This window comes from Xyrauchen texanus, chromosome 47 (genome assembly GCF_025860055.1).
Source record: "Xyrauchen texanus isolate HMW12.3.18 chromosome 47, RBS_HiC_50CHRs, whole genome shotgun sequence".
Classification (NCBI taxonomy): domain Eukaryota; kingdom Metazoa; phylum Chordata; class Actinopteri; order Cypriniformes; family Catostomidae; genus Xyrauchen; species Xyrauchen texanus.
Window position 1 is genome coordinate 17318095 of NC_068322.1, and position 22042 is coordinate 17340136.

General features: G+C 38.4%; 1 protein-coding gene across 1 annotated transcript in view; it reads left to right on the plus strand.

Moving 5' to 3' along the window:
* nav3 (neuron navigator 3) overlaps positions 1-22042 on the plus strand; it is a 194946-nt gene that overhangs the window by 142098 nt on the left and 30806 nt on the right. Inside the window, exons 12-21 of the mRNA XM_052120471.1 lie at positions 903-1034; positions 15612-15732; positions 15977-16253; positions 16912-17641; positions 18518-18952; positions 19190-19231; positions 20369-20520; positions 20668-20856; positions 21040-21092; positions 21850-21870. Of these exons, the coding sequence (XP_051976431.1) occupies positions 903-1034; positions 15612-15732; positions 15977-16253; positions 16912-17641; positions 18518-18952; positions 19190-19231; positions 20369-20520; positions 20668-20856; positions 21040-21092; positions 21850-21870 (2152 nt within the window). The remainder of the gene's footprint in view (positions 1-902; positions 1035-15611; positions 15733-15976; positions 16254-16911; positions 17642-18517; positions 18953-19189; positions 19232-20368; positions 20521-20667; positions 20857-21039; positions 21093-21849; positions 21871-22042) is intronic.

Below are 22042 nucleotides of genomic sequence, written 5' to 3' on the forward strand. Positions count from 1 at the left end.
CCCACTGTCAAACAGGTAGGCAATGTATCTGCCTAAAATGCGATGTATTTTGTGTACTCTCATCCGTGACTTGTTTATAAATCCCATCACTCCCATATGCATATACGCACTACAAAAAGCCTAAATTAATGCTCATATGCACACAAAGTTGTTATTAATATTAAATAGCTATATTAATATTAACATATTATATTTTATATTAATATTAATATAGTTTAAATAAAATAGTTTACTAATGCTTATTTTGCTTCAAACCTGAATTATTATTTTTTTTGGGGGGGTTGAATGCATTTGAGAAATTTAAGGTCAATAGTTGGCTAAAAGCAGAATAAAAGTATTGGAAAACTAGTCCATATGAACTGTGTGCTATATTTAAAATCTTAGGATAGCTTTGTGAGATAAACACAAAGAAATGTAAGTCATTATTCTCTGAAAATCACTTTTGTTGCTCTCAAATCTCATTCGTGCATGTTCGGCATATTCAAACTTGATCCTCATGATCGATTACGAGATACACATCAACCAATACCATTTGGCAACAAATAGCATTGAAGTTGCCCATATGAATTGTGTGATATTTTTCTTGTCTTACGATAGCTTTGTGGTATGAACACACAGAATGTCATTATTCTCTAAAAATCGCAGCTATAGCACTCAAATCTCAAGTGTGCATATTTGGCATATTCAAACGTATTGCACCATGATTGATTGTGAAATACTGTACGCCTCAACCAATGCGGTTTGGCAACATTGATGGCCAACTTGCCGTGACTTCTTGCAGAAAGATTGAGAGTGAGAAAATGATGACAGAATTTTCATTTTTGCATGAACCATTCCATTATTCCTTCCAGGCAAATTATCAAAAATAGTAATCTACTAATTTGGTGCATTTGGTATTAAAGGTATCACACAGACGGTGGTCTTTATTCTCGGAATGTGGAGCTTTACTCTCGGAATGTGGGTCGCCCTCCTGAATTGACGGCCACAAGAGAAGTCGTCCAAAAAGGGGTCAAAGAGATGCAAGGGGAGGACAGGTAAAACCTCTTGTTATTAAACAAGCAAATAGTTTTTATTTTAATATATATCACCAATGTGTTGTTCACTAAGACGTCTACTTCTTGATTGATAGGCAACAAAGTGTTTGTACAGTAGACACTTTCTGTAGTATTTAAAATGTCCATATTTCAAACAGACATTTCCAACTGACATTTCTATTCATGTGCTAATGGTTTGTGTAGAAAACTCATTTGAAAAAATAATAAGTTCTTACAAGCACTTTCTGTAGATGTGAGATGTTGGCAAAAAGTTGGAAAATTGAAAGAATTTGCTTTTTACCTTTACTATGTCATTTGATAATAGGACCCATAAATTTAGAGCAGAAAATCCAATCAAAGTGATTTATATGCTTGTAACCCATTTTGTGATGTCCAGCACTTTGGTGACATCAGTGACTTTTTTAAAACAGATTTCAAATCAGGTGATGAATGATATTCGTGGTTTAACTAAACCTAATACCGTTCCTTGCTCAATGAGTTATTTCCTGCCTTTATCTGTGGTGGATGAGTGAAGAGGTGAATGAGTTCGACTGATTCTAACTGATGAGTTCCAGACAGCATCATAGCAGCCTGTCAATCACATCAGAACCTGCTTCATGTCTGCGGTCAAGCAAGGACACCTGAGAGATGATGTCTTTTGCCAAAAATATTTTTAGTGTCTGTGTACAAACAGTGCAGGGACATGTTATATGACTTGGACATATGGTTTAGTTATATGAGAGTACAAATCAAAACATATTCTGAAAAGAAAAACCTGTTGCTTAGTCTCACATATAGGCAGACTTTTGACGCTGAATAAAATGTGATTCAGATTGCAGCTTATTCTGACCAAGAACCATCCATGAACTGGCATAAAGCAAGCCAATTAGAAGGGAGCTTGGGATTTTGAGAAGGCTCAAGATTTTTTGTTCGTGTGCGATATGCAGTCTATTAGCCCTTTTCCACCGTCATGGCTATTCCTCACGTTTCTACAGCAGAAAAGGCCATTCTGGGACCAAAAAAACTGGTCCCGCACTTGGCCCAAAAGCAATTGTTTTATTGTTTTATGTATTGTTTTTGTTCTGTCAGGGGATCTCCGACCAGCTACTCACTAAGTTCGTAAGATCTGTTAAGTAAACCGTGGGATTCTATATCAAGATGTAAACATAATATGAAAAGCTATGGCAAAATTCCAAATATAACCATCTGCTACACCTATGTTTATAACGATTCCACTGTTACTGTTTATACAATGCCAAAGTTAATAAAAAATACCTGTTGTCTTTGGTGTAGATGTCATCTCTGGCAATCTTTTTGAACAATGTTGGATTGCATTTCTCTGTAGGTTTAAATATGTCCTCAAAAACAAAAGTAAAAGCTGTACACAAACACTGTTGTGACGCTTCATGCTTGTTTATGGTCAGGTGAAGTAGGCGCGTAACCATCACAGTTCGATTCTCGTTCGAGAGCAGCACGTATATTTGTATTGCTCTACTGAATGACCCTCGGTGTTTACAAATCAGTACCAGTGTGCTTTATGGTTAGTATTTCACTGTCCTCTGACTCCCTGACCAATTAGCAGGCCTAATTGGGAAGATAAACATGATCCCTGTGCACTTGTTCTCTGTGCGATTGCGGTGTTAGAGGGTGGAGAGAGCAGCAGCTTCCAGAGGGACTCATTACTGTTGGTGCGTAATGTGGGTCCAACTCTGTCTCTGACTCTTCTCTGCAGTGCACTTTTATCAATAGCTAAACCCATCACTTGGATTTAAACGTGCCATCTGCTGTAGAATTAAAAATAAAATTGCAAATGAATAAAACTGAGAGGTACATATAAATGCAATTTTTTTTTTTTTTTTTTTTTTTTTTATTGAATCAGTTATTAACAGTGCATGCTAAGACTCATACTTGGGCTTAGGGATTTTTTAAAACACCTAACCTTAGATAATACATTTGGCACATAACTTGGACTGTTTGTGCTACAGACGCCAATTGTACCTGAAATTATGCAGTTTTTTGAAGAAAGTGTTTTATTATGATATTTACATAAAAGTTTGATAGGGGAACAAAACAATTGCTGAGAAAATCTGATTGGCAAGTAAGCAACCACCAAGAACACACTAGCAACCATCTAGCAATACCCTAGCAACCACCCAGAATGCCCTAGCAACAATCTAGCAATGCCCTAACATCCCCTAGCATATATGCCCTAACTATCACCCAGAACACCCTAGCAACCATCCATCAGTGCCATAGCAACTATCCAGAGCACCCTTGCAACAATTTAGAAATACCCTAGCAACCACTCAAAACACCTTGGCAACCATCTATCTATGCCCTAGCAACACACCCAAAGCACACTAGCAACCATCTAGCAATGTCCTGTCAACCACTAGGAACAACCTAGCAACCATCTAGTAATGCCCTAGCAACAACCCAGAGCACCCTAGCAACAGTTTAGAAATACCCTAGCAACCACTCTAAACACCTTGGCAACCATCTATCTATGCCCTAGCAACACACCCAAAGCACACTAGCAACAATCTAGCAATGCCCTAGTAACCACCCAGAGCACCCTGGCAACAATCTAGCAATAACCTAGCAACCACTCAAAGCACCTTGACAGCCATCTATCAATGCCCAGGCAACCACCCAGAGCACCCTAGCAACCATCTAGCAATGCCCTAGCATCCACTCAAAACACCCTGGTAAACATCCATCAATGTCCTAGCTACCTTCCAGAGCACCATAGTAACCATCTAGCAATGCCCTAGCAACCACCCAGAGCACCCTAGAAATTATCTAACAATGCTCTAGCAACCACTAGGAACACCCTAGCAACTATCTTGTAATGCCCTAGCAAAAACCCAGACCACCCTAACAACAATCTAGAAATACCCTAGCAACCTCTCAAAACACCTTGGAAACCATCTATAAATGCCCTAGCAACACACCCAAAGCACCCTAGCAACCAACTAGCAATGCCCTAGCAACCACCCAGAGCACCCTAGCAACAATCTAACAATACCCCAGCAACCATTCAAAACACATTGACAACCATCTATCAATGTCCTAGCAACCATCTAGAGCACCATAGCAACCATCTAGTTATGCTCCAGGAAGCAATTAAAACATCTTAACAACAGCATAACAACACCTTGGCAACTACTTGAATTTTGAATTAGAAAGCACCATTCACACTTACTTTCTCAAATTTGAAAAGTGCATTGCGATTTTACTTATCAATTTCAGTAACTTTATTTTTTTTATTATTTGATTTTTGTCCATTTTTCCTCTCGTTAGCTCCCTAACTTTCATCCATTTTTTCATCACAGCTGCCTGTAAGTAGTGTGTTTGTGTGTTAGCAGTGTGTAATATTGTGAATTGTGGCTGTCATCTGCTTGTGAGTGGCCATCTGTGTGTAATACCTCAAAGAGTATGACTGCTGAGATTTGGGCATTTAAACAATGCTCACTCTCTCTCTTTCTCTCCTACTGTGGTGTGTAGCTCAGTTTGAATCCCTCAGGCTGAGGAAAATGAGATTATTTCAATCTGCTGTTACCCTTTTAGAACCTTGACTGCTGAATAAGCAGCGGTGCAGACCAGCCAACAGCAACACGTCTCTGTATAATGCCAAAAATTGTGATGTGGAACTAAAGCAACGTAACAGAGCAAAAAGGCAACTGCTAGAAAATCTAAATCTCACTTTGTTGTTTTTAGTAATCCTGCAATAATATACATTAAAAACACAACAGATGTGTCGGCTTTCATGAAGCACTTCTCTTTACTGTGAAAAGAAATGTTGTAGGCTAAATGTAATGAAATTTACGCTTGTCTGGCAACATGTTGTATACTGTATGTATAACTTTGGCACTGCCTGGAAATGAGTTGCCATGAGACAATGATTAATCCAATGATGGATAAAAGACTTTAGCTATAAATACTCCCATCATGCAACATAGATGAGGCATAGCTGGCGGCAGCTCAGAAGGGTTAGGTTGAGAAAGCAGGACCCATACGACAGCGGCACAGACATGAATAAGTAAAATACTTCGCTTTCTGAGTCTGAGAAAGAGAAAAGAGAGAGAGAGAGAGAGAGAGAGAGAGAGAGAGAGAGAGAGAGATAGACACTGGCAGCCCATGGAACTTTTGTACAGGAAATCACTTAGGCTAATACTTGGTATTCATTTGCCTGCTTCATTCTTGTCCCCACTGCAGCTCCTTAAACTCATTATCTGGCCCAGAATCTGCAGATATATTTTACACATTTTCCGTGCTGATTTTGGGGGTCAATCTGCGGAATTCTCTGGACAATATGCAGAATTCTTCAGACAATCTGCGGATTGGCACTCTGTGGATTTCTGCTGGACATTCTGTGGAACGCTGCAGATAATCTGCGGAATTCTGTGGAAAATCTGTGGAATTCTGTGGAAAATCTGTGGAAAATCTGTGGAATTCTGTGTAGATATTCAGAAATCTGTGGACAATGTGTGGAATACTGAGAACAACCTACATAATTCTATGGATAATCTGCAGATTTCTTTGGAAAATCTGTGGAATTATGTGGACAATCTCTGGAATTCTGTTGAATGGATTCGAATGGAAAAATGTGTTAAATAGATCTGAGATTTCTGCACTCTTATTGCTTGCTGAAAGCCACAAAATACCCAAAATATATGTATGGCTGAATGTTGAACTTCCTGTGGAGTCCTGTGGAGCACATACTCCACATTCAGATTCTGCTTGTTCAGAAAATATCCTTAAAAAATAATAATATCATATTAATTATATAATAAGAATAATGTATACAGTATATATATACTGTATATGTCAAACGAAGATAAAAAAAATTATAATTCTCTGTTTGATGAAAAAGAGAGATTTTAACCCCAGAAACTGGTTTTAGACTATTTCAGCTCAGAGAAGTGTTAGTCAGGCATGATAAATGTTTTTCCTGCTTGTTCCAGCTGAAAATGTACTATGGTCAATAACTCAATGACCTATGATTGTTTTTGCAAATATAAATACATTTCTAGTCAAAGAAAAAGAAATGGTGATAAAACAGACTGGTGCTTTTAAATGAAAAGTAATTTTGTCTCTAGATAAGAAGATTCCAGTAGTGATTTGCAATTTCTGACTGTGTTTCCCATGACTCCCAATACTAAGACCCCCTGCCAGCCAGCTGGGCAGTTTCTTTCCCTTCAACCAGCAGATCATCCATCAAAGTCCAGTGAATCAACCAGAATCTGACTCGGACCGTTTTAGAGAAACCCGCTGAGTTTCTTTCCCCAATGCCATAGTTACTGCCACACCTTAATAACATTTCTTTTCTCGTGAGCATTTTCGGCCTAATCCATCCTCATTTGCAGAATGCAGTGTTTGTTTGGTGTGTCAGTGCAAATTTAGCCTCTAACTCCTTACGGATGTTAAATAGTAACTTAGTGGAGAGAGCTATTCTGATACTTATTTTGTTCTTCAGCACTTTTAAGTTTTGAACTTTGAAACCTCCAGCCAAGAACATTTACTGGAGAGCAATTATTGTATTTCCTCCACCGGGGATACACTTTTAAGACTGCAGGCTCAGTATTTCTTTCTTATACCCTTTTGCCCATTATGTGTCCTTCTCTGTCTCTAATTCAAATTATTTGTCAGGCATGACTCGCACAAGGTGCAGACACATTTTCTCTCTTCCAAAACTTAGTGAGCTGCCTACTAGACAGGATTTTAAGGCATTTTAATATGCATGCTCCATTATGAAAGCCATTCCAAAGACTAGGCAGCAAAATGATGCTGCCATTATAGACTTCTCAGCCATTATTGCTCCATCTATGCCAAAACTACCGGCTTGCTGTTCTAGAATGAATGATAAAAGAATTGTGCTAATATTTCTCCTTATGTCTGAGCTGTCTGGGTCTTTATTCATGTACACTCATCTGACTTCATCATATGGTCGGTATGCATCTGTTTATATTATGGATTCAATATAGGGTGCTCTGCTAGTTGCAAAAACTACTCAAAGTCAGTAAGTAATAGAGCTTCAGGATTGATTATTGCACTGGATATGTAAACACTGGCGGCATTAACAAACAGTTATTTAATTTGCACCCAGACAACAAACCAGCCTGCTCCCTGATTTCTGTCTAATGAGCCAGGTTTATGCAGTCAGGCTAGAATGTATTCAGTTGTTGCTGGCTGATTTAACTTTAAAATTCTAGCTGATTTGAACCAGTGATTTGGCCACAGCTCTCAGGATACGATGTGATGGAACTTTTAGGCTATTTGTTTTATTTGTTTATTATTTTACGTGATTTTTTACTGACTGTGAGTGGGCATTACATAAACATATACATACAATAATATTACAATAATCACAGATCTTATCATTAGAGCTGATTTTGAGGGAAAATCTGCAGAATAAATGGTAAAATGTGTTAAACCGAGCTGAGAGTACTACAGTCTTATCATTAGCTGAAATATTTAAAAAGCAAACACACAAGGGGAAGGGAATATATTCCATCCATCCATCCATCCATCGTCAACCGCTTATCCTGTGTACAGGGTCGCGGGTAAGGGAATATATTGAATAGTGTAAATGATGGCCGTTCTAATTCTTTAAGGTTTCTGAGGAATTTCACCGGCATAAAATGTATACGCGCATGCTTTCATTTCACCATTGGCTTAATCAGCTGCTTTTTCCATTGGCATTCAATCAACTAATCAAGAAAGCAATTCACTGCCTGTGTAATTGTGGGCTTGTGTGTTTGAGAAACAGAGCATATTCATCCTTAAGTGTTGCCAGTGTATTGATTTACTAAAGGTAAGTGTCTGTAGTTCAGGTCTGCGGTTCTGACTATTTTGGGTGGAGGCTGACTGTCAGTTCCTCTGCATTGCAGAAGACGTATTCAGTTTTTTCACTCCAGTGGAGTGATGTTTGCCTGTCCCTGATTTCATAAGAAACAGCATTGTCACGCTGTGCCTCCACAAGGTCATTTCACCCATGATTTGACTAAGCTCTATAAATACAACAGCTGAAATACATTTATGCATTTAACCAAATTCTTAAAAAAAAATAATAATAAAAAATCAGTTTGAATGATGCATATTGTTGAGGGCACCTTCAGTCGTGAACTGCAAATATGCCATCTGGAATATTAAGAATGTACCCATCTAAATATATATTGCATAGATGTGTAGACTACTGTATTGTGGTAAATCTCAGGAAAACAATTCTAGGTCACATTGCACTCCAAAGATTATATATATATATTTAAAGCGTTAATTCAGTGCAATTAATTTGATTAAAAATAACACGTTAAAAACGCAATTAATTGCAATGCCCCTGGACCGTAATAAGGAAGATTCCTGAGAAATGCAAGCTTGTAGTACCACCTGTTTACTCCAGAGGGCAGTATGTGAAACTTCAGCTGTATGGCAGCGCGCAGTTTATACAGTGAAGAAAACACGTTACGTTCTTGCGTTCAAAACACTTGATGGAGCGCAAATTCGAACTATGGGATCTCAAGATGTGTTCTAAGTATTAAACTATATTTAACTTGACACAGTGACCTAACAATTTTATGTTTATGACGCAACGCACCCGAGACACTACACAAGCATGTCTGACTCAGGTGTACATTGACGGGTCCTTAAACAAGCCCTCATAATAAATCTTCAACTGATTGACAAATTCACTTGTGTAATGGATTGCTGTGAACTGTTGATCAATGATTGACTTATGTTCAATAATATGGTAGTAAACAATACATTGTTAAATATTAACTCTTCTTCTACAAGAATGTAATGCATTTTAATTATCTATTTGAATATATTTATATATATAGTTATATATATATATATATATATATATATATATATATATATATATTCATAGGCTTAGGGAGGTGTGTTTTACTCACTTAAACCTTTATCTAACATTCACCTTTAAAATCCTTATTTTAACACATTTCACTTTTGGCGGCCCATGTTGGACAAATCACTGGGAAAGTGCAGCAAAACGTGTAATGAAGCACATAATTTTGTTTTGTAAAAAATGTGTCACAGTAATGTAATTTCCATCAGATCAAGCTGATTAAACCACTAAATAAATCAATACATTTCCCTTGTATTTCATTTCAGCATTTTCACTTTTGTTGAGTAACGTCCCGATAACCGTAACGCTGAGAAAAAAAAAACACAAACCTGGTGAAAAAATCAATCAAAAGATATTCATAAAATGAAAATGGATGCAAATTAATTCTAAAATTAATTTTTATATTTTTTGTTTGCTTTGTTTTCTTTAAGCAAAATATTATTTATTTTTATTTTGAGGTGAAATATGACACAAATGACTTTCCATTTCCACTTTAAAATATTTCAGTAAATAAAGCTAATTTGATTGCATCACTTTTTCAGCATGCACCTTCAGGTTTGGCACTGAATGTGACTTTGATTTTAGTCCGTCTCCTCAGGCAACGCCCCAGCCACTTAAGGATTATGTCTGCTGCTTTCTCAGAGTGTATGAAGGGCCCAGGGGAGGGGTAGCGGTGGTAGTGCGGGATGAGGGGATATGAGGTGGTGGGGTGGACCTGGCAGATGTGGCGAGATGGCTCTCTCTTCCCTCCAGCCTATGTTTTGCAACCAAGCAGGTTGGTTGCAATCTTCCCTGCTTTTTATCTTTTCTTTGCTTACTGTCTCTCGATTTCTCCTCCCCTGGAACTACAGGATGACACAGACAGCTAGCAGACAGCCAGACAGCATCAATCGCAAGACCTGTGAGTCAGTGCGCACCTTTTCACCTGTCTCAATATCTACTGGCTAGTGTTCAATGGTACTGGGGCATACTAAACTTGTGTTTACTCTTCTAATAGGCCAATTATCTGTTGGTTTGATTTAGTTCTATAGCTAAACTGAAGTAAAGCTAAAGATTTTGACATTTTAAAGGAATGGCTAAGGTTATTAGAAATGGCTATATAAATTATAATATATTTCCAGGGTTCAATGGTGTTAATCTGGATTACGTAAAACTGGTTTTCATCGATGACCCAAAATTGCGTCTTAAATCAGGGTCAACATCCGTAGGCTGCAACACAGTTTTTTTTTTTCACTGTCTCTTTGTGGGTCATTCGATAGCTGATATTGTTTCTCTTAATTTATTTATTTTTAACTAAAAGTAGTGAAAAAAATTAGCATGGACTTAACAATTCTTTTGTTTGCATATTGGGTTCAGTTTAATTCATAGAAGCCGAAATGGTCTGTAGATGGTTGCACACTATGCAAAGATTGCATTTATGTGTTCTATTAGTTTTATTTATAAATTCAGTTTGCATGTCACATTTCTATGATTAGTTTCATATTTTTTACTTAACTGAAGATGCAAAATAGACAGTTGAGGCTGTTATCTGCTACATGTAGGACAGTTTGCTGTTATGCAATGGTTTTATTTTTCATCTGCAATATAGCTTTGGCATAATTACACCACAGCACAAAACTGTGTGGCATAAATTTAACAGGCCAGTAGACCCAGCAAGTGTTCGAAAAAGTGATTTGTTTTAATCTATGTGGGATGCAAAATTTTGCTTTATTGAGTGTTATTGCTGCGCGGTTCTTTCAACACTGAATATTGCATGAGAATATTACTTTATGCTTCAATGGACATTTGCACAGCACGCTTAAAAAAAGTCAAGTGAATGCCAACGCTCACAATATGAGGTGCTTTAATTAAATACAAAAATAAAATAATAATAATAAAAAACAATATGTGGAAGATATTCATTCAAGCAGAATTTTTAAAAACAACAACTGAAAACACATTTCATTACCTTAGTAAAATTAAGTTCCATTTTAAAATGACGTGAAAGGAATAGGCCCTTTGGGCCAAAATATGTATTTGGATGGTGTTATAGCAAGAAAAGGAGTCTTCCCGTATATGGCCCAAGTGCAGACATTTTTTGTATTTTTTTTTCTCCCCGGTTGGGATTGCTGTCATGAATAGAGCAGTATCTACGGACATAGTCCAGAGACAGCATTTCACACTTGTCTGCCTGTCAGACCCATCACAGTTTAGACAGATAGTGACTAATGTCAAGGGATAGAAAATTATAAAATATTCATTCCATACAGGCAAGCTTCCAGGGCAGCTCTCTGGGGTCTTTACCCTGTTAGCAGCATTAGGACCTTCTATTCAATAAACATACATGTTTTTAAAATGTAGGGGAAAAAAGACAGTTGTTTATTATTGTTTAAAATCAACATTAAATGACATTTGCAGCCTATACGTCCTAAAGTGATATTCAACTATATTTATTGAGAAAATGTAATTATGGGGTGAGACTTGATTTTATCCATGAAAAAGAAAAAGGGGAGTTGTTTCAAAGGTGGAGCAAGTTATTATTATAATTTTTTTATGAAAGATTATGAAGACAAATATTGAAATTTTCCTTTGGAATAATGTGCATGAATTAATAATGAACAATAAGAATGTGTACATAAGTTTTATATTGACTAGACCAGGGGTCTACCTTTTTGACATGGAGTGGCATTTTATTTGTAATTTTACTGGTCAATGGTTTTGCCCAGTTCCCCCAATCCAATCTACATCAAGATATAAATTGGATTGCAGGTGCAGAGTTCATATGAATAAAACAGTCTACTCCTCTCTCACCATTCCTGGCGTGCCAGTGATTACTGGCACGTGGAGGGGTAATCACTGGCATGCCATAGGTTGCCAACCCCTGGTCTAGACTACAAGTGTTTCAATATGCATGATGTGCATAAAGATATAAAATATGGTTATTTTATATACATACATCAAACTCGTCACCAAAGTACCTTGATAAATAGTTTACAGCTCTTATATGCACAGCAATTATATAAATATGATATTCCCATGCATGCAGCCACGTCTGCTGATTAGGTGCATATGCGGTTTATATTCACATAAAAAGCTAATCAAACGTGTGTTTCCATGTTTTGTGGAGACTTTCCATAGACATAATGGTTTTTATACTGCATACAAACTATAGGTTATATCCCCTAACACTAACCCTACCCTAAACCTAACCCTAACAGAAAACTTTCTGCATTTTTACATTTTCAAGAAACATCATTTAGTATGATTTATAAGCTGTTTTCCTCATGGGGACCGACAAAATGTCCCCACAAGGTCAAACATTTCAGGTTTTAGTCCCCACAAAGTGATAAATACATGCTCACACACGCACGTGCACACACACACACACACACACACACACACACACACACACACAATATCTGAGATGTCAAACAGTGCATAGGCAAACCAGACTCCTGATATTATTTGTTCATTTGTTTTTACAGCTATAAAATTAAATAAATAAAACAAAAACAGTACAGCAGACTTAACCCATTTGTTGACATGTTTACTGTATGATGAGAAATCAAATATTTAAATAAAATTATAATAAAATAAAAATACTCTGGAAAAATACTCTAGACCCTACTAATGAAAAGGTTAAAAAAAACATTTTATTTTTTATTTAATTAAATAAAACATACAGTCTCCTAAAAATCAGTTGCAATGTAAGCTGTAGGGCACATTTCTCAAGAACAATGTCCCACTATAGATATTGCTCTATGACAGTTGCCCAGCAAAATGTTGGTGTAATTATTCACTACTTAATACATTAATTGATATTTTAGATGGATTTCCATGTGTGAATTGGCACAGGAAGAGAGCAGCTCCTGAGCAAAGATAAGGACAGAAATAATAAGCTTTTAAGCAACTAAATTGTTAAAATCATTGCCATATGCTTTATGGAAAGCCAACAGGGTCAGAAATTAACAGGAGCTTAATGCCACTGAATTTCAAAATGTGGGGCAAAAAAAAATTAATTAACTTAATTTTATTTGGTTAGCTAGTTAGTTCATTAATTAGTTAGTTAGTTTACAATTCTAGGATGCGGCAATTCTAGTATATTCTAGTTATACTTATTATCGGATTAAATATGTTAATGTTAATTCCGTTTTAAAGATAATATCATATCTAACTACACAGACGCAAATTTATTTGAGTGAAATAGTGAATTTTATAGAAATACTCAACACAAAAGGATGTCACAATAAATTTACATCGGTATAAACTTTTCAAATTGCTATAGAGTGAACTGGACAAGCTGGAAAAAGCTCATTTTTAAGTCAGTTATTTGGAAAATAAATTTAGAATGCTGCCCATGCTTTTAGGATACACTGATATTTGAGATGGTAGGGTGCATATATGGAATGGACAAACTCTTATTAAGCTAAACGTCTTTTTTTTTTTAACATCCACTTTTTTGTGAGTAAAATTAGACAGTTTATTACCAATCTGCATTCTTACAATGAAGCACTAAGAAATGAGTTCAATTATGACTGTATAACAGTGACCATTCTCCTTCCCTTTTCAAAGCAGAGGTGAACTCAGTGGAGACATTACTGTGTTGAAATCAAACTGTCAAGGTGTCCATAACTAATGAGTCGTTGCCAAAAAGTGCCCCACTAGCAAAGGATACCCACATAAACCTAAGTACCAACAAATGGTCGGAGATGTTTACTGCTTTACTGTAGCTTTTTGCGAGGGCAGTTAGCTACAAGTGCAGAGAAGCCAGAAAACATTAGAAAGCTTTCAGCTAAAGTTCAGGTATCAGCAAAGTGCATATTAGAGTATATTGTCAACTGGAATGGGGTGGTGTTTGGTGTCTATCGATTTGTGTAGGTGGTCTGTTGTAATACTTTGCACTTCTGCTTGCAGTTATAAGCTTTATTTAACACTCGCCCAAACTCAGGACTATGGGAACATCATAGCACCAACAAGTCAATACCGCAACCCAGGTGCAAATCCTTAGATATGTGTAAAAAGCCTACTGATACTGCAGTTATTTATCTTGTGGAACAAGTGTTGAAAAGGTTTCCCCTGTAATGTAGATCAGACAAGCAAACCCACTGTTTTCAATACATTTAAATGGATTGCATAGTTGACTTTACATATAAATGTATACACATACATTTATCCATCCATCCATCCATCCATCCATCGTCAACCACTTATCCTGTGTACAGGGTCACAGGGGGCTGGAGCCTATCCCAGCTAACATTGGGCGAAAGGCAGGGGACACCCTGGACAGGTCGCCAGTCCATCACAGGGCCACACATAGACAGACATACACTTACACTCACACTCACCTCCACATCCACGGCAATTTTTTTGGAGACACCAACTAACCTAGCCTGCATGTCTTTTGGATGGTGGGAGGAAGCCAGAGTACCCGGAGAGAACCCATGCAGACACGGGGAGAACATGCAAACTCCACACAGAAAGGCCGGGGCAACCAGGGTTTGAACCCACGACCTTCTTGCTGTGAGGCGACAGTGCTAACCGCTGCACCACCGTGCCGCCCTTCAGAAAAATTATAAAAAAGATAATTTTCAAAACTAATATATTGAAATCGTTTTATGTAAAGTTTTGTATTTTTAAATATTAATAAGAGTTGCAGTTTTTAAGTAGAAATAATCAAAATAATAACAGCAGGAATAACAGTATTGGATTTGGGGCTCAAACAAAATGCATCAGCTGCTCCTTGAGTTAAATAAGGAAGAAATAACAGTGCTTAAAAATCAATAATTTAAATTTTTAGAGTGACTGCACACATACTCACACAAACAGAGCCTTTTTATAACACTGGGAACTTGAGAAACACAAACATACTGGTGTTAAGTGCCCTGCAGTATCTCTCACAATTATTAAGTCACTTTCAGCCTCTCAAAGTTTTTCTGTCCTGCATACATTATAGAAGTCAAGAGAGAATTTCTACTTGTTCTTCAAACATTTCAAGAAAAAGTTAAAAAAAAAAAAAAAACATTCTGAACAGCAGATCCTGGGTAGACGTGAATATATTGAATTTTGGATGCCAACTCTGTTCTACACGCATTGGTTAGAATTTTATGTAGAAGCAATATGAATAATTGAACTGAAGATATGGGCATCAGAAAAAAGGTTTGCATTTGTTATTGGTCTCTTTTCTTGTGTCAGAATATGTCAGTAAATGCTTGAATGTGTCTTATTTGTCTTGTCTTAATGGGTTTCAGCTGTAAATTTAGTTTCTACAGCTTAGCAGAAAATGGTCAGATACAGCCAATCATCATCAACAAGTTTGATACACGTCCCCATGATTAGATCAAAATTGCTTATTAAACATGTGGATATATGCATGCACATGATCAAATGGGGTTTGTTTGATTAGCAACACCAGAGAGAGAGAGGCAGGTAGAAAATAGGGGAAGTAAACATCAACATGCTATTTATTTCTAGGTCTAAAATAAAAAAAGGAGTTCATCAATGGCTAAGGCATGTTTCTGCTTTGACAGTCATGAAAACAACTGATTTCAATGGGAAGTTGTGTTTGCTTATAAAGTTTATTTCTAACACCATTCTCTCTCTCTCTCTCTCTCTCTCTCTCTCTCTCTCTCTCTCTCTCTCTCTCTCTCTCTCTCTCTCTCTCTCTCTCTCTCTCTCTCTCTCTCTCTCTCTCTCTCTCTCTCTCTCTCTCTCTCTCTCTCCCTCTACAGCTGGGATGACAGTAGTTCGGTCAGCAGTGGTTTAAGTGACACTTTAGACAATATTGGCACTGACGATCTGAATTCATCCGCATATTCAAGCATTTCACCTCACAAGAGCAAAGCAGCACAGGTACACATACAGTACAATCACATTTTATTTTTGTTTCCTTTTAGGCACACACACACACACATACACATGCTTTTATAAATAGCTTCATATCAGCAGTCTGTCAGTAGGCTGCAGAAGATTGAACAGACTGAGAGTTTTGGACATTTTGCTTTGGCTAGTAAGAAAAGTTTGGCCATCTGTCAAATTAAATGTGTGTTTGAGATTACTGTGTGTGTGCTATATTGTCTGCCTGTGTTATTCATAGTGGCATAAAGACACACAGAGACACACCGAGCAGGATGGCAGTAGCTGGGCTGGTGCTGAAGATCTAAAGAAGGTTGATGAAGAGATGGAACCAGGGATGGACTCTTCCTCCAAGTGGAAGACTTCCTCTTCTTCCGCTTCAGGTCAGGGTGATGATGTTGGCCAGAGGACAAGTTTGCCCATGTCCCAAACAGGCTCCTGGAGGAGGGGCATGAGTGCCCAGGTTGGCATCACACCACCACGAACCAAAAGCACATCCACCTCCATAAAAACACCAGGTAGCAACCCTTCATGCAATAATATAAAGTACATCATAATTTAGATTTTCAGCTAATGCAAAACTGTATCACTTAAATGATAGTTTATTTATATTATTCCTTTAAGCTGTTGTAAGCAATTTCTGTGGCAATTCCAGCTCAAGCACCAAATATAATCTCTAAATAAACTGTTTGTCCCACTCCAAATTCGCATCATGGGCTTGCTGATTGGCTAGCACTTTTTTTTCAGGACACATATAGTCAGATAGTAGGTGCAATTTAAGCATGTTATTCCAAAGAAATCGCTTACAGCATCTATACATACTAAAGATAAGGCGAAGCCTAAAAGATTGCAATCTTTAAAGGGCTGTGTATCTATTCATCTCTGCCAAACTTTACATCTGAAACTCTGTCAATGAACCTTTTTGGGCCACTCAGCAGGAGCGAGTAACATTGGCTGAGAGTACTATAACTACTATTTAGCTGAGTTGTGCAAAAAAGTGTAGTTGGCTAGATCACAACAGCGTTTGGCTTTACATTGTAGTATTGATGATTGATTGGGTGGTGAAATTAATTGCAAATAAGTTTGCAGACACTGGCCAGCAGTATTGCATGCTTGAGTAGGAAATTGTTAATGCCCGCTTCACCTGTGCCATAACAAACACTTCTGCGCTGACAGGTAAAACAGATGATGCCAAGGCATCTGAGAAGGGGAAGGCCCCATCTAAAAGTCCCAGCATCCAGTGCGTGCCATCGGATACAGGCAAGAGCAGCGGAGACGAGGGGAAGAAGCCGCCCTCAGGCATCGGACGGCCGCCGACTACCAGCTCTTTCGGCTTCAAGAAGATCCCAGGACCTGCCGGGGCCCCTATCACAGCCAGCGGGGCAACTGTGGCCAGTGGCTCTGCGACTTTAGGCAAGGTACCCAAGTCTGCAGGTATTGGGAAGGGCGCGAGTATCGGCAATGGGCGGAAGACGAGTTTTGATGACGCTCAACACCAAGACGACACTGTCTTGTTAGGCTGTGGTGGCTCCAAGGTTCCTCTCCAGTACCGCTCCTTGCCCAGACCAGCAAAGTCATCTAGCGGGGGTAGCGGGGTGGTGGGCCGCAGTGGGCATCGATCCAGCTCCAGCAACATTGACTCAAATGTAAGCGGAAAATCCACAGGAGGTAGTGGAGGAGTTGGGGGAACCACGACCAGCACAAAGAGAAGAGATGCTGGGAAAGTAGGGTCGGGATGCTCTAGTCCTGTCACCATCAACCAGACAGATAAGGAGAAAGTGGCGGGGTCCGATCAAGAGGGAACGGGGCAGTCCACCTCCCCCAAATCTAGTCCCACTTCCACACAATCTGGACTCAGACAGCCAGGCTCCAAATATCCAGACATCGCATCCCCCACATTCCGCAGGTAACCGACTTAAAAAAATTAAGCGGGGTAAGAGGAGGACAAGATAAGTTAGATGTAGATGACACATAGGTAGAGATAAGAGTAAAATATTAAAGTAAAGTAGACAGTTAGACTTGGACAAAGGCATAAAGTAAGAAAGAACAATTGCTTTTTGTGGTTTGGCTGACTCATGAGGTGTCCTGACCACTTGGCGACCATTGAGGGAATGTGCCGAGATGTTTCCTCCATATGTAATATGAAAGTGAGCTGCCTAAGGCTGGCTGCGGATGTAATCTGCCTATGAGCAATGGGCAGCTTTGGCTCTTTTTCCTGGAAATCTGGTGATGGATTACAAAGCTCATTGTTTTAGTCATAGCTGTAGTCTCCTGCCTCTCTCCTGAGTCCTGCGTCTTTACCAACTCCCATCAGACCATCCAAAATCTCATCAACATCCTCCAAATGCAATGATGAATAAAGTGGGAATGTAATTTAAATCAAATTGCAGCTTTAGCTGTTTCTTATCACCTCTCTTGCATAGCCAGAACCAAAACAGAGGAGCCACCTTGTGGTTTTGGGTTGTAAGTGCTTAGTGTAATTCTGATGAAAGCAGACTGGGTGAAAGTGTATCCAGCACACTGACCACGTATCATCATGTTTTTTTAATTGAAGAGGTTAAAATGCTGTGTGACACAACACAATAATAGTGAATCAGGTGTTAATAGGGAAGAAAGGACCAGGCAGAGGATAAATCAAGAGAAGTCATTGATTTCCAAAAACTGATCAGCAGGAGAGACTTACATTTAACAGGATTACAGGTAACTCAAAGAAACACTAATCTCCCCACAGGCCTACATCTTTTAATTATGTGAAATCTTTCTTACTTTCTTTTAATTATAGGTTGTTTGGCAGTAAGTCCAGCAGTAAACCCAGTTCCCCTGGCACCCCTGACTCTGGTAAATGCCCATCAGCTATGGGCAGTCCTCACTGCACACTGACACGACAGGCCAGTATGGACTCGCCCTCCTCAGGAACAGGTAGTCTGGGCAGCATGGGTGGGCAGAGCGGAGGCAGCAGCCCGCTATATGGCAAAATGCCAGACACTGGCACAGTTTCCCCGGCCTCTAGTCCGGCGTCAGGCCTCTCTCTGCCCTCCAATGCCCGCCCGTGGCCACCGAACCTCAGCAGCTCCTCTGCAAGCAGTAAAGATGCCCTGAGCTGCCATAGTATGACCAGCTTACACACAAGCTCGGAGTCCATCGACCTGCCATTCCCACACCACCACGGGCCAAAGGTCACACGCACAGGCAGTGTCAAGTCCACTCTGTCTGAAGGGTGAGTCTAGGATACCCAGAAAATGACCTTTAATTATTGGATGATGAAGTAATGTAATGTAATCATCAAAGGCAGAACAAATTTAACATGCAGTATACAGTATGTTAATGATAATACTTTACTGTATCTCTATTTTATGATGTTGCAGTCTTACAGTCAATTGTGAAATGATTTAACCCAGATTTAATTTATCTTGTTTGTTAACTATAGCTCTTTATCTTTCCTTTGTTTTAATAGCATGCCTCTTGACAGAAATACTCTGCCCAAAAAGGGATTAAGGTACTAATATAACCATCTTTTATCTCGTCTAAAGATCCTCATGCTGTAAATAAACTGTTTTTTGTTCTCATCTCCAACAACCAACAATTATTAGATTCTCATCATATGTAGCTTTTTGACTGGTCACTTACCCACTTCATGTTATTTAATGATAATGATTAAACAAACTGTCCTTCAAGCACGGTGATAAGACTGCATACTGCCTAGAACTATTAATGGAGATGAATAGGATGTGAGACTGTGTAGGCTTGTTTTATTTTACAAACACCATTTCTCAGCAATGAATTTTGTGTTCAGTTGTGGGATAGTTATATAGACTCAATACAATGATCAGCCACAACATTAAAACCACCTGCCTAATATTGCGTAGGTTCCCCTCATGCTGCCAAAACAGCGCCAACCTGTATCTCAGAATATCATTCTGAGTTGATATTCTTCTCACCACAATTGTACAGAGTGGTTATCTGAGGTACCGTAGATTTTATCAGTTCGAATCAGTCTGGCCATTCTGTGTTGACCTCTCTCATCAACAAGGCATTTCCGTCCATAGAACTGCTGCTCACTGGATGTTTTTTGTTTTTGGCACAATTCGGAGTAAACTCTAGAGACTGTTGTGTGTAAAAAAAATCCCAGGACATCAGCAGTTACAGAAATATTAAAACCAGCCCATCTGGCACCAACTGGAACTTCCTGTTCAATACAAAACCAGGGAGGGCGGGCTCTCTCAGGTGGAAGCGAACAATGAGCCAAATGTCTGAGACCGAATGCATAATAATAAAACTAACTCTTGGGTAGGCCTAGCCCATCTTTATCAATCGGCCTATGCAACTTACTGAAATGTAATCTGGGACATTTACCATTCCAAATGAAGGACTTTGCTATGATATCAAATTGCTTGAAATAAGAGAGGTGGACTATAATAAGGAGAGACTGTTGCAGATAGTTGAATTTTGGAATATGATTCATTTTAATAAAGCAGGTGGCTTTAATGTTGTGGCTGATCAGTGTATGTTGAGCAGTTAAAGCTACTTGCATTTGATTGTCCAAGCGCCTCAAAAAATTATAAATATGTAGTGTGTTAAGGGAATGCATTACCAAGGGATTGCATTCTCAGAAGTCTATTTTCTACCCAATCAGGTACCCTCCCTCCTCCAGACAGACATCACATGAAGAGGGGAAAGAATGGTTACGTTCACACTCCACCGGGGGTCTGCAGGACACAGGAAGTCCACTTTCACCACCAGGCACAGCAAGCACTAATGCTGGCAAATACAACTACTCAAACCTGCGTATGTAATGTTAACACATGAAATATTATCTTTCTTATCTTTCTTTTTATTATTATAAATAACCAATCTCTAAAAAAATGCTGTTCATAGTATTATATTATATTATCATCATCTTTTGTGATAATGTGACATTTGTGTTGACTGTAGTGAGCCCCACCAGTATGTCACAGTTCAATCTTCCTGGCAACAGTATGAGCCGTTCTAACAGTATTCCAGCACAGGACTCCTTCGAGCTGTACGGGGAGGGGCACACTTTGGGCGGCAGTGCCACCTCACTGGAAGAGCGGCCTCGTGGCATGAGTCCATCCGGCTCCTTCAGAGACAGCACTGATGAAGGTCAGCACTGCTTATGTGTTTTTACAGTATATAAGTGAGAAGAAATCATGCAAATACATTTAAAATTACATTAAAATCACTAAATTAATGTTTCCTTTAATGTTGTGTGGGGAAAAAAGTAAAGTGAATATTTTGTCTTTGTTTTGTTATATATTTGTCTTTATTAATTTTCTCTTTCCATAGTCCATGGTTCCTCTCTGTCTCTGGTCTCGAGCACGTCGTCTTTGTACTCTGCGGTGAGTCACATGTATTTTTGTTATACACACAGAAAAGCACTGAAGAAACAAAACCCAAATACCTACCAACCTACTGCATACTTTCGACAGTCACATTTCAATTTGGTAAAGAAATAGCAAGCCAGTGTAGTTTCCAATAGGTTTATTTCTGAAAATAAGAGCATGTTTCTATCAGATTAAAAGGCCAAAAGTGATTCAGACTGGATTGCCAATTTATATTCTAACTCGCCTTATTTTAACTTGACACATTTTTGAGCATTTTGCCAATACTTTGCTTGCTCATGCATTTCATCCAATTATTCCTTTACCTATTTTTACTAGTTGGCAACCATTAAACTCAAGTTTTATATATTTTATGTATTATTCTATATATATTGTATTCTGTTTACAGTCGTTTGCCATTACAAAATAAATGATACACATTACATTATTCTGCTTGAATCATTTTTAAATGATAAAATATCGGCAGAAACTTGGAAAGTCATCACTATTAACATCTTCTCTCTAAATTATAGTAACACAACACAAGCTGTTTCCATTTGCCTGAGCATGACAAACCTATAACCTCAAAAGATAATTTATGCGTTAAGTCATCACAGTTGAAGGACTATAGTACTCAACATCCACCATTTATTAAACTGTTCACCATCCCAGCATAACACAAGGCTATGATTGAATATTAATGATACAAAGAGGCACATGGTGGCTCAGCATTGTGACTTTGCCACTGTTTGAACACACATTTTCTTACTTTCAGGTGCTGGCCTTTTTAGACAAGGTAATAACTCTTCTTGCAGAAAGCCTGTTTGTATTTCACTTCATGTTATACATGCAATCCTAACAGTCTAACAATATGCTTCAAATCTGTTACTAACTGCGGTAACCAATCCAAATGCATAAATCTAATTGTTTGTTCTTGTCTATGGCTTTCTGATTTACTTATAATTGTG